General features: G+C 35.8%; 1 protein-coding gene across 4 annotated transcripts in view; it reads left to right on the plus strand.

The window, feature by feature from the left end:
- Positions 1 to 13,702, plus strand: part of myo6b (myosin VIb) — a 76,150-nt gene that overhangs the window by 40,767 nt on the left and 21,681 nt on the right. For all 4 annotated transcript variants that reach the window (XM_028438963.1, XM_028438965.1, XM_028438964.1 and 1 more), the window contains 9 exons: positions 47 to 119; positions 3,929 to 4,056; positions 6,593 to 6,688; positions 7,692 to 7,862; positions 7,956 to 7,994; positions 8,087 to 8,180; positions 10,760 to 10,890; positions 12,249 to 12,326; positions 12,406 to 12,535. In XM_028438963.1, the coding sequence (XP_028294764.1) occupies positions 47 to 119; positions 3,929 to 4,056; positions 6,593 to 6,688; positions 7,692 to 7,862; positions 7,956 to 7,994; positions 8,087 to 8,180; positions 10,760 to 10,890; positions 12,249 to 12,326; positions 12,406 to 12,535 (940 nt within the window). The remainder of the gene's footprint in view (positions 1 to 46; positions 120 to 3,928; positions 4,057 to 6,592; positions 6,689 to 7,691; positions 7,863 to 7,955; positions 7,995 to 8,086; positions 8,181 to 10,759; positions 10,891 to 12,248; positions 12,327 to 12,405; positions 12,536 to 13,702) is intronic.

The raw sequence follows: 13,702 nt of genomic DNA on the forward strand, positions 1-13,702 counted from the left end.
TTTCCAATGCCGCTTTCAGCGATGACATTTTGTTCTTTTCTCTCAGGAGCAAGAGCTTTATCAGAAAGAAGGGCTCGGAGTGAATGAGGTCCATTATGTCGATAACCAGGACTGCATAGGTAGGTCTGTCCCAGATCAAGGTTTTTAAAGAGATCCTCCACGGGTGTATGTATATGATTGAGAGAGAGATTTTTTGTCATGTTGTTGATGTCATGATGATTTTACTGATGATTTTAATTGATTTTACTGATGATTTTAATTGATTTTACTGATGATTTTAATTGATTTTACTGATGATTTTAAATGTTCTTATTGATTTTAAACAATTGAATGTTTTATCATGTAAAGCACATTGAGTTGCCTTGAGTATGAAATGCGCTATACAAATAAATTTGCCTTGCCTTGCCTTGCCTTGTATTTTACAAATGTGGCCTGAAACCTTTGAAATGTACTTCTGCGAATATCTATGCCTTACAAAATACATTATTTTGCACCATATTCGTTCTATTAACTTAAAAGTGGTACGTTTTAAAGCCTGTGTTCCGCCATCTTGAAATCACGTGATTGATGATGTCACACGGCCCCACTGCCTGTAAACATCCCATTGTTTTCTATGAGAGTGAAGCATTCAGCCTGATTTTTAGATCATTTAGCAGCTTTTTAGGTCAAAATGACAATGCGTGCTGCTTCTAGTTGCTCTAAATAATCAGGAAAAGGTAAAGATGCCAATGTAGCCCTCTTTTGTGTTCCCAAAGAGATAAAAACAGTTGTAGAAACTGGAGAAAAACTGTAATTGCGGGGGACGACAATTCTACCTCTGCGGTTCCGTATTAGACAATGACACGCTCTGGTGGCTGAAGTTGGTGAGTAACAGTGAACTTTTGGGTCATGCACTGTTTAAGGAAGATTAAAGGCCCTTTAGGAGAGCTCTTCTTCTCTGCTTCGTCGTCTACTAGGAAATCGCAGAGTTGGAACTGTCACCCACTGCGGTCACAGACTATTTTTTTTACTGTTTTTCATTTTTATCCTCTGTTGTTAATCAAAAGAGGTTTACATCAACATCTTTAACTTTTCCTGGTTATTTAGAGCAACCAAACACTGCACAGTTGTTATTTTGACTGAAAAAGCTGCTAAATGATCTAAAAATCAGGCTGAATGCTTCACTCTCATAGAAAACAATGGGATGTTTACAGGCAGTGGGGCCGTGTGACATCAGCAATCACATGATTTTAATATGGCAGAACACATTTGTAAAAAACAGTGAAGGATCCCTTTAACAATTTTAGCATTCATCCAAAGTGCTTAGTATCCTTGAACGTTTCATTTATTAACAACAACAAAAAAAGCACTTCAACTCAGCACAAAAGTGGAAAAATTAATCTATCACGACACCTAGAGCGTATCTCCTTCGAGCTGATTCCAATTTATCTGAGTGAAATGGGTCCGTGTGTAGCTGCGTGTCGTGTTACTGCACAATGAGTGGTGGACGAGTGAAAGTAGAGATCGAGACTGCATGAGAAATCATTACTCAGAGGTGTTGCCTTCAAGGGCCTGTGCAGCAAAATACAAAATGTACTGACACGAGATGAGGCTGTCTGTATAGAGCCCACACTCCACAAATACACCAAGGCTGTTTCTATGATAACATCAGCTCACCCACATGACACTCATTTGGGCCATTCCTGTGGGCTCCATGTCAGACTGAGGAAAACACACCTGTCATGGAGAGAAAATTACCAACTTCTCATTATCCTGGACTCAGGCATATCCACGCGTCTGAAGGGAGTTACTAAAACGAGTGTTTGCGGGGTTTATGACTCTCATTTATGTGACGAGAAGCCAGAGAAATGACGCCTCTTTGTTTCTGTTTTTCTTGAACGAACGAGGGCATTAATAGGTCGAAGCAGTCCGAGTATCAAGGTGATGCAGTTTTGATTTGTATTTCAAAGACGGGGATTATTCAGGTGCGAGGTTAACTGACAGCCGTGAATAACATTTGCGACTCGCAAATGTCCGTTTGGTGGTGTGGCCATTAATTCGCTCATCAATCCTCAGCATTTATGCACAGGTGCTCGTTCATGCAAATTTTGTTTCCAAGGTTCTTGGCCATTAGATTGTTTTCCAAACACAGCATGTTGCATGAATAATGCAGCTATATGGCCTCATTTGCGTCCTGATGAACATGCTCTTTGATTTGAATATTCACCTCCTGAAACGGTAAACCCTGAAGTGTTTGTGCAAATTTTTTTATCATGGGAACTTTCACACGTTGCTCAAAATGAACAGTCAGCAGGAACATATGTGTGGAAAATTCAAACTTATGTGGACAAAATTTAGATTTAGGGAACAATAGTCCGCTGTCACGTCAAGTTGCATATTATTATTATTATTATTATTATTATTATTATTATTATTAATAATAAACTAATTCCTTAGAATGCTTGTGAAACTCAAGGCCCAGGGGCCAAATCTACCCTTTAAAGCAGGGGTACTCAACCTTGGGGTCAAGACCCCATTTGGAATCACAAGACACTAGGAAGGGGTTGCCAAATGTCTTAAAAAAAGAACTTTTTTTGAAGAATTTGAGGCCATTTTTGCTGAACCTATTTTCATCACTTTTTCTTGCCATATTTTTGCTCTTTTTAATGCGTTTTAGCTACATTACTGTACATCCTGCCACTTGTCCATCACATTTAAATGCCTTTTCTGCACATTTTTACAATTTTTAAACCATTTCTACCACTTTCCCACCTAATGTTGCCATATGTCCCCATATTTCATGCTAATTTTTGTCAATTTAACCACATTCACGAATTGTTCTGCCCATTATTTGCCAGTTTAAACAGAATGTTCTTACTAATTATTTCAATATTGACACTTTGAACCTTTTTTACTACTTTTTCTTTGGCCACTCTAATTTGCAACTTTTAACCAATTTCTGTGGTTTTTAAAATCTAATTTCACCATGTTTCCCACCATTTTTTGTCACTTTTAGCCCATTTTATTTGTAATTAAAACAAGGATTTACATATTTCAGATGACTGTATATATATATATATGTATATACTATGGAGCAAATAATAAACTTCCTGGATAACAGTGGATATTATTCAGATGAATAAATAAATGTGGTTATCACAGATTTATTGAACAATGAACCATCATTTTGCTGATTTTATGGATGGACCCCAAAAACCTCTCCCCTTTATTCCCCTTTATAGATGGCCCTGTCTCCACATAATGTTCTTAGGCTGAAAAGGTTGAGAACCAATGCTTTAAATCACCAATTCAGCCCGTGGGAGAAAGTAAAAATGACAGAAAACATGAATCATTGTGTAAATTATTAAATCATTCAGTTTTAGCTTTCTCTGTTCCCCCAAATATGCACATTTTAATAAAAATCTACAATATTTGCAGGGGCTCACAGTTTCTCATGCTTATAACACATGATCAGTCTTTTTTTTTTAAATCACAAATTGTTGAAAAACTCTAAATGTCTTAAAAATCCTTTAGTTTTCCTGAAATTATTCGACAATATTATACCAAATTGAATAAAATTGGTCACTAATTCTAGGAAATACGATCCAACAGAGACTGATATCTGTCACTTATTGCTTGGATATTGTTGGTGAATTCCATACTTCATGTTTCATTTACACACAGAAGTGCAAACTATAGCACATTAATGTTGAAATGTTGCTCGTTTTATCCCTGGAGATTAAATTGCTCTGTATTTGCCCCCCTGAACTAAAATGAGTTTGACACCCCTGCATTAGACTGCTGAGAACAAATGAGTTTTTTATTCGCGTCATGTTATAATTTGCTGTCGTGCTCCTAAAATTGATCATTCAAATATAAAGTGGACTTTTACAGAAAACCTTTCCATTAGATGAAGTCATTATCCATAACATTTGGTGTTTGTTTGTAGATCTGGTGGAAGCGAAGCTGGTGGGGATCCTAGACATTCTGGATGAAGAAAACCGCCTCCCTCAGCCCAGCGACCAACATTTTGCCGTCGCCATTCACAGCAAACACAAAGAGCATTTTCGACTGACGGTGAGGCCTGTGCTCATCGCTAAGTTCCTCCATGTGCTGTTTCTCTGTGTGGATACCTTCCTTTGCTTCTCCTGGCGCACTTGGCTATTCTCCTCTTTCTTTGTGTTCTGACTGCTTTTGTTGGACTGAAGCGTCGTAGCTGCACTTATACAATGTTAGCTATAGGGTCGCTTTTGTTCGTCACCGCCCACCATTAAAATCCTTTTACATATTCGGCCTTGACTCTGTTAGACCTACGATTAGCTGCAGACACACGCTGCAGATACACTCTGCTGTAAGGAGGAGTTGTTACTTTAAAGACTCCATAAGGGGATGAATTATCCCCCCACACTTGGGCTTCACTAAAGAGTTTAGATAAAGCTTTTTGTTTGCAGTTTTTCTTTTTTCCTTTAGTCGCATAATGTTTTTTTTTTTACTTTTTTTGCATGATTTCATAGCCATTAAGACAGATATCACACACTTTTGTAATGATACAACATGAATAATTGGTGTCAAGTCGATTTTAATTTTGTGCTGTTCTTAAACTTGAAAATAACTTTTCTTTACATGATGTGTTCACTCAAAGAACCAGACCTTCAATACTTATTTAAGGATAATTAGACAACCATATTAAATCCTTGAAATCACATTTTGCAACCTTTTTCCAAGTATTACATTAAATTTCTACAGTTTTAAATCAGTACCTTTTTTTTTTCTAAACAAGGTATTTCCCCTTCAATCTTAATTAATTATATTAAATTATTGTATTTTACTTGCATTTTAACAACCAAATTAACAGTTTTTACCTTGTGTGAATAGTATTTTTTTTGTCAAGTTTTAACAAAAGGAACAAATTAAATATTTATGAATATTATATTATTTTTAACAAAATCTGATTGTTAAAAGTAAGCTTTTTCCTTAAAAACAAGGTATTTTAAAACAGTTTTAAACCAACATTTTTTAAGCAATGTAGATAATTCTAAACTACTTTTAACCACTTTAACTTAACTTCACATTAAACTAAATTAGTTTTAACTGCACTGTTAACTTGGCACTTGAAATAAGTTTCGTAAATATTTAAATCAAATAAGTACATCAAATCCAATAAACATTCCTTGTACTTCTGAATTGCCTATTAAAGAATAAACAATTTGCCAAACTTAAAACTAAATGAACAAGAAATACTTTCAACTTAAGATCCCATACTAAACAATGCTAAAGTTCAAATTTCCGAATGTACCGTCCAAGCAACAGAATTTTTATAAAAAACCAGTGGTTCGTACCAGCTGTCTTTGTAACCAGTGTAGTGTCTTTACACATAATGGTTCAGTCCCAATTGAGTCCCCTTTTGTTGCATAATGTTGTACTTTATTCATATAGAATATTTAAAGCTGCTACCCACGATTATTTGTTTTTGGTTAAATGAATACTTTATGCCTCATTGATCAATGAATCAAACATTATTTATTCTAGAAATAAAGGAAAAAGGTTGAAATTGCAGCTTAAAATTTAGTTTTTATCTCCATGCGTAAACACTCACAAACACTTGATATTTTTGCTCATTGCATTGTGGGACTTGGAGTCCCATAAACAGATGCAGATGAGTGTTTAGCACTTAATTTGAGAAACTGCTTTTTTACTTTGGTTTACGTTCCAAAAATGCTTTACAAAAGTAAAAGTGGGGTTCCTCAGGGCTCTTTTCTTGGACCCTCTCTGTTTACTGTGTGACACTGCTTCTAGTTGTTATGCTGCATACAATGAGAACATTTTTAAATCAAAGCTAAATACACTCTTTTTCTCTGAGACTGGGAGATTTTTAATCAAATTATTGTTCATTTAATGTTTTTACTGCTGTATTTAATGTTCTCATTGGTTTTTCAAAACTGTTTAATGTTTTCTGTAAACATTGTGTATGAAATGCACTTTACAAATAGATTTACCTGGCCTTGCCTAATCTTAAAGACCAAATAAACTTAATATAGTAGTAGGGCTGCACGATTATGGCCAAAATAATAATCACAATTATTGTGTTTAATTTTGTAATCATGATTATAATCACAATTATTTAGCATGTTTGGCAAACAAAATCTGTTTTTATGACACTATGTTTAAACAAACAATATGTGTACAGTTTACAGTGCAAAATGAAGCTTTAAATAAGAATTATTCTAAACAAATAAATAAAAAAAATAAACCAAGAGTTAACAATGTACCAAAGACCAACTGAATAATACATAATTACAGAGTGCACAGCCCGTATTTTAAATGTGAATATTGCTGACGATCAGGTTAATTTAATCGTGGCAAACAAAATCGTGCTAATTGTGCAGCCCTAATTAGTAGTTAAAGATAATGTCCATTAAATATTTATTCTGAACCATCTCCTAATAATACGATTGATAAACTTTCAGATGTTTAGCTAACCTCTCCATTCAGTACTAATGTGATTGAACAACATCCTGCTTCTAAGACAGGGATGGAAGGATAGTTAAAAGTTAGAGAGAAATCAATGCATGTGAGAGCTTCATATCATTTGCCTTTTCCTTGTTCCACTCAGGTTCCCAGGAAGTCCAAGTTGGCAATTCATCGAAATCTCCGGGATGATGAGGGCTTCATTGTCAGGCACTTTGCAGGAGCAGTTTGCTATGAAACGGTAATAAATCATCCAAAACCACAAGACAAACATAGGCCACTGGCGGCCCGGGGGCCACATGCGGCCTTCGGTCTAATTTTGTTTGGTACACGAGACCAAATTGTAATTCATGAAGAAGTTGGAAGTTGTATGAAACCTAACATAATACACAAAACGACAGCAAAATGCACAAAATGTCAACAAAAGTACTCAAAGTAACAACAAAAACATGAAAAACAATTTAAAATTAGAAAAGCATCTCAAGCTGAGCTACCTGTTAACATTGAGCTGTTACCATGACTACCTGTCAACATCGAGCTGTTGACTTTGAGACATCATCAACAAGAAGTTCTGCAGTGTGGATGGAAAAATGAATGGGATATATATATATATATATATATATATATAAATTTTTTTTTTTTTTTTTTGGTTGCCAGAACATCACCAAAATGTAATCACCTGTTTCTAGTCCCTTTTATACATTTTTCTTTCTTTACAGTTATCTTGCTAACAGACTGACTGACAGGTAAACGGAGGGTAAAATATAACTTTCTGATGCGCTTGGCGGAGGTAAAAATTATTCATGAAACACACAAAATGACACATACAATAAGATATGCAGTACAAAAGGACTTCAAAGACACAAAATGCCAACGAAATTACACAAAATTATATAGAAAAAAAAAAATAGCCTAAATGAATACAATAACACAAACAATACAACAAAAACACATTATGATTTAAAAAAACACAACTAAAAATGTGCCATATCAACAATTACACCACACAAAATTTAAGGACGACAAAGACAAAAACCTTCTTTCCTGTATTAATGCTCAGATAGATCATTCTTTGAAATGCTAACATGAATGTTGATAATATGGCCCTCGGAACTTCTTTTGTTCACCGTTTTTATTGATTTATTTATTTTTATTTTTTATTTTTTTGCTTGCCTTCAGTTCAATGCGACTTCCTTTGTGCTTTTTTCATTGTGCGACTCAATGTGTCACCTAATTGTTGGCAGACTCGGTTTGTGGAGAAGAATAACGATGCCCTCCACATGTCCTTGGAGAGCTTGGTGTGCGAGTCAAAGGACAAATTTGTACGAGAACTCTTTGAGAACTCAAACAGCGCCAAGGATTCCAAACAGAAGGCTGGGAAACTGAGCTTCATCAGCGTAGGCAACAAGTTCAAGGTTAGCGTGGAAGGATAATAGTGTTCGTTGTTTGCATGGCTTGTTTGTAAGACGTTATTTAATCGATGGCAACTTTGTTTTTCCCCCTCGCAGACCCAACTCAACCTTCTGCTGGAGAAACTTCGCAGCACTGTGAGGAACAAAAATGACAAAGAGTCGAATTGTAGAGAAGCAGCGACATTAACTGTGAACGTATTAAATTCTAATAACTCCGTGTTGTTCAGGGCTCAAGTTTCATCCGCTGCGTTAAACCAAACCTGAAGATGGTCAGCCATCAGTTTGAAGGAGCTCTCATTCTCTCACAGCTGCAATGCTCAGGTAGGACCTAAATATCAGGAAAAGTTACTGCTCTGGTAATGCAACAGTTCAAAACCCTTGTACTTAAAGCTGCAGTATGTATTTTTGTTTTTTTGGCTTCATTTGGTCAAAAAAACACAATACATTTTGACCATACAGACCAGTGGCGGATGCTTTAAGACTACAAGGGAACCTCAGCTTCCCCTAAAATCAATGGTCAAATATGTAGTGTTGTGTGTACATTTCATTGACTAAATATATGACAGAACACATGTATGTTTAGTTCAGAATCAGCTTCTTATAACAGGAAACTGACAGTGACAGCGTGACGTTCTTCATTCATTACCGCAGCGTCACAGTGTTAATAAACAGTGGTGAAGTTCAGCTTCAATTGACTTCAATGGGAGAGGATTTAGGGGTTGATCCACTGCAGTCAAACTAGACGCTCATTGGATAAATGCTCGGTTATGACGCACTTAGTCCCGCCCATCGGACGCCGGGCTTCACAGGAGGTCTATGGAGCAGTGGGCTGGATCTGTCTGTTCCGGACGCTGGAATAATGGATGATGATTGGATGATCTGTCTCAGGGTAATTCAATTTTGATTGACAGCGAAATGAGCCAATCAGAGAGTATGACGTTGTAAGCACACAGGCAGGTTTTTCAAATATTTCAGTCCGTTGCTCTGTGTTGACACGGAGACTTTGCTGATCCTCTCATAGCGAATCAACTTCTGACAAACCTAGTGTCTGTTTTTGATGTTTGTGGAGACTGTTACTGCTTGTGTTGTGAGACTTTTGACCTCACACTCCAGCGCGCAGCAGCTGCGCGCGTGCGTGCGTGTGCGCGCGTGCGTGTGTGATAATCTACAAATAGTTGTTGACAACAAAATGTGAATTCTACTAGAATTCACATTTAAATAAACAGATACATTTTCTGAAGTAGGCAGAAAATGAGCTTCCCCTGCATGAAAGACCAGCAGCCGCCACTGGTACAGACAGAGTGCTCTATGAGCTGTTTTGGGTGTTACTCTCAAGGTTGGGGTGAATTGCATTTTTAAACTACAATTACATCTTCAATTATCCATGTTCAATTACAACTTCATTTTGATTACGTTGACCAACATTTTTTCCAATTGCAATTATATTACCATGATGAGGATTAATTTAAAACAGGGAGTGAAGGGGGGAAGTGTGGTTGATTCCATTCCAGTCTCACGATTCTACATACTGTAGCTTTAATCCTAATAATAATGAAGGTTAATTCATATGAGGTGAAGCCATTAGCCTGATTAGAGATCTACATAATGTACTTTCTAAAATAGGATGAGCTATTCTGTCCAACCAAGAAACAGTTTTATACATTTGACTTTTTCTAATTAATAATTAATGAGGATTTACATTATCCTGATTATTGTTTTTCATGTCCTTTATTTCTAATACTGTTATTACTATTATTATGAAGCAGAATTTTTTTCTGTTAACTCTAAGTGCACCCCAGCTTACAGAAAAACTACGTTTATTTTTATTTATTTAAGGTTTATTTGTTAGAGACAGACGCAGTAAACATAGACAGCTGAAAACAGGCATCCCATGCAAGTATCAGTGTTTATACTTATATAATGAATGATAGTTTTTTGTTATTGATTAAATAAATTAAAAAATTGCCCATTTAAACCAATTGTAACAGTGAATACTAATCATTAATAATACAGTTAACTGTAGCAATTATACTGACTCCGAGGGGTTCAGTTTTTGCATCCTCAGAAATGCAGTTTGTCTAGTTATTTGTAAATTGTATTGTATTGCATTTACAAAACAATATTTTTCATTTGGCAGTCCTATTTTTTTAATCTATTTATATATTTAAGCTATGGCAGATTTTTACTTTCACAAAGTTTAAAGTTTTACTGCTTTATTCTACTTTTACTGTGCTTGCGTGTATTGTGTGTACTTTCTTTATTATTATTATATAGTACTACATATCTGTTAATATGTCTTTTTTTCTTGTATGCTGCACGCCTCGAGGAACAAATTTTGTGGTTTTTATGGAAACAATGAAAAATGACAATAAAAAAACTTTGAACCTTGAAGTTTACGAATTAGAATCAGAAATACTTTCATAATCCTGGGGGGAAACTACTTTTGTTATCGTAAATCATGTAGAAATGAACAATAAACAAGGTGAAAAAAATACGGTACATGATATAAAGTAAAAGTAAACACAGAGCCTAAGACAATAAAGAATAAGGATTAAATATTAATAATCGGCATTAAATACAAGTGAAATATAATGCAAATATACACGATTATTGGAGTATAAATGGTGCTTCCTGTGTCTGGTGTTGCCCACACATTTTATTCCTTACTGTTGATGGTAAATATTTGTTATAATTGCACAGCAACCTTTGTGATTGCAATCACATCCTAGCAACATGTGATTGCCACACGGCGTTTATGATACTGTGCCCCTCTGCTGTAAATATGCACATATTTTCACACATTAGATTGTGATATGTTGCTTGTCACAGATGATGTTTCCCTCTAATAGCATTCGTGCCTTTGGGCCATGCGTCTCTTTGTGTGCGTTTGTGTTGATAAGGGATGGTGTCGGTGTTGGATTTGATGCAGGGTGGGTTTCCCTCCAGGGCTCCTTTCTATGAGCTCTACAACATGTATAAGCAGTACATGCCGGAAAAACTCACACGTCTCAACCCTCGACTCTTCTGTAAGGTAGGCTGATGGTAATGGTGAAGTCCAAGCTGTAGTGTGTATGCCAGCGTTGGGGTCAATTACATTTTTCAGTTACAATTACATTTTCAATTACAATTACAGTTACCAGCATTTTTTCCAGTTACAATTAAAATTACATTTAGATTACAAGGATACCGGTGAATTTCAAAGAGGGGGGGCGTGGTTTATTCCATTCCAGTTTCACGATTCTACATACTGCAGCTTTAATCCTAATAATAATTAAGGTTAATTCATATGGGGTAAAATCATTTACCTGATTTGATAGGTACATTATGCTCATTTTAGAATATGATTATGGTTATTTCTTTCCATCCAGGCAGATACAGTTTAATTTATTTGACTTATTGTAATTCATAATTAATGAGGATGTATAATATCCTCTGCGATGAACTGGAGCCCTGTACAGGGTGTACCCTCACCTAGTGCCCAGTGTGAGCCGGAGATAGGCACCAGCAGACCCCCGCGACCCTGAAATAGGACAAAGCGGGTCTAAAAATGGATGGATGGATGGATGGATATATAATATCCTAATTATGGTTTTCCTTGTACTTTATTTTTAATACTGTTATTACTATTATTATAAACAGATTTTTGTCCAGTAACTAAAGTTCAAAACTAAGTTTATTTATATGTGTTTAAGGTTTATTTGTTAGCTGAAAACATGCACCCCATATAGCGAATACTAGTGTTTATACTTTATAGTGAATGCTATACATTCAAACATACATTTGAACAGTGAACATTATTATGATTATTATACAGATAACTGTATTAAATTTAATCGTATCTTATTGGGTTTTTATTATTATTTTGTATCCTCAGAAAATCAATAAGAATCACATTCCCAATTACGACAATTAAATTACAAATAATCACAATTACTGAGCCTGAAATAAATAAGCTAATAAAAGTTAACCTTCCTCTTGTGTTAGCTTTTTGTTAGCATCTCTGATAATAACAGTACTGTACCACGGTTCCCCAGTTTTGCCTTAAATTGTAATTTTTGTTAATTATTTATTATGTAAAATCGAGTTTTATAGAATTTTCATGGCAATTACAATTACAAAGTCAGTTACAAAGTCAAATTCAATTACAATTTAATTGTGATTACGACAGCAACAGATTTTAAAAATTATAATATGTATATAATTGTAATTAGTTATCAATCACGCAATTACAATTATAATTGACCCCAGTCCTGGTGTATACTGTGAGATTTTAACTGGAAAGGATTAAAGCCTAAAGTGTCAATGACTCATTTGGTAAATAATGGCCAACAAACAACAATAAATAACATAAAAAACTACTGCTAATGTCACCACTTCTTTGTATTACAGGCTTTGTTCAAAGCTCTGGGATTAAATGATAACGATTTCAAGTTTGGACTGACAAGAGTCTTCTTTCGTCCCGGAAAGGTAAAATGTCCCATGAAATGTTGAAGGAATGTGTTTCTCAAAAGGCACAGGTCACTGATTACTGCGATTTGTGCTGCAGTTTGCTGAATTTGATCAGATCATGAAGTCGGACCCGGATCACCTCGCTGAGCTGCTGCAGAAAGTCAACAAGTGGTTGATGTGCAGCTGTTGGAAGAAGGTCCAGTGGTGCTGCCTGTCGGTCATCAAATGTGGGTAAACATCACAGAGTTTACAGTCAAGGTTATTTAATTGATTCAAAGTTATAAGAAAAAAAAAAAAGCTAAAAGGATTTGATTTAATAAAAAACATTCGTTTTTATTGTTGTTTTTTTAAGCCGCTGGGGACGATAAGTAACATTTTCATAAACACGTTACTTGAAGTTTTATACATAAGGCTGACATTACGCTGTCATTATCTGTCATTAGCATTAATAAGGTGTCACGAAGGCTGTCATTAAGTGGCGTTCATTACCCTAACCCCACTAGATCCCTCCACCTAACCCAAAAATACCAACATCGCTCCAAAGGTGTCTTAATTTAGCGAACAACACTTAATAACAGCTTTCATGCCACCTTATTAATGCTAATGACAGATAATGACAGCGTAATGTCAGCCTTTTATTGCACAGATAAAGTCCAATTCAATTCAACTTTATTTATGAAGCACTTTAAAGGAAAAAAAAACCCAAAGGGGGACAAAGTGCTGTACAAGGTAACACAAACAAACATCACATAAAATAATATATAAAATACATTTAAAAAACTCATAAAAAACACTGTAAAAACACCAGTGCCCAGTATAGAGGATACAAAAAAAAACATAATTATGGTACATTCACACCAAACGCGTTTCAGGCGTCAAAATCGTACCACGCGCTAGTTGGACGCTTGTGCTCATTGAATACAGACGCTTGTCACCAGCGTCGATGATGCTCGGGACGCGCATCCAGCGCGTCGAGGGGAGGGGCTTCTCTGTTGCCGGAGGTGTTCATACAATGGATGATATTGTGGTGATCAGTTACGTTCATAATTCACCCAGTGACTGTGAAGTGGTGGGAACATTATTGTGTTGAGAAGGCTGTGTTTACGGTCGGATGTATTTTGGTGTGCACTGTGATGTTAGAGAAGTGTTTGGAGTTCCTTGCTGAACACGCCCCCTCTGAGTCCTCTGAGCTTCAACATTCTGCGCACATATATTGTGAATGTACACCTGCCGCTTTTCACGTTTTTGATGCGTTTGGAGTGAATGTGCCATTAATCAAGTTGTAATATGAATAATTAATGAAGTACAGGAAGTAAATGAAGCAGTAGTGCATTCCACAGCTTCGGACTCGTAACTGCAAAAAGCACGGTCGCCTTTGAGTTTTCCTCTAGTGT

This window comes from Gouania willdenowi, chromosome 22, assembly GCF_900634775.1.
Source record: "Gouania willdenowi chromosome 22, fGouWil2.1, whole genome shotgun sequence".
Lineage (NCBI taxonomy): Eukaryota > Metazoa > Chordata > Actinopteri > Blenniiformes > Gobiesocidae > Gouania > Gouania willdenowi.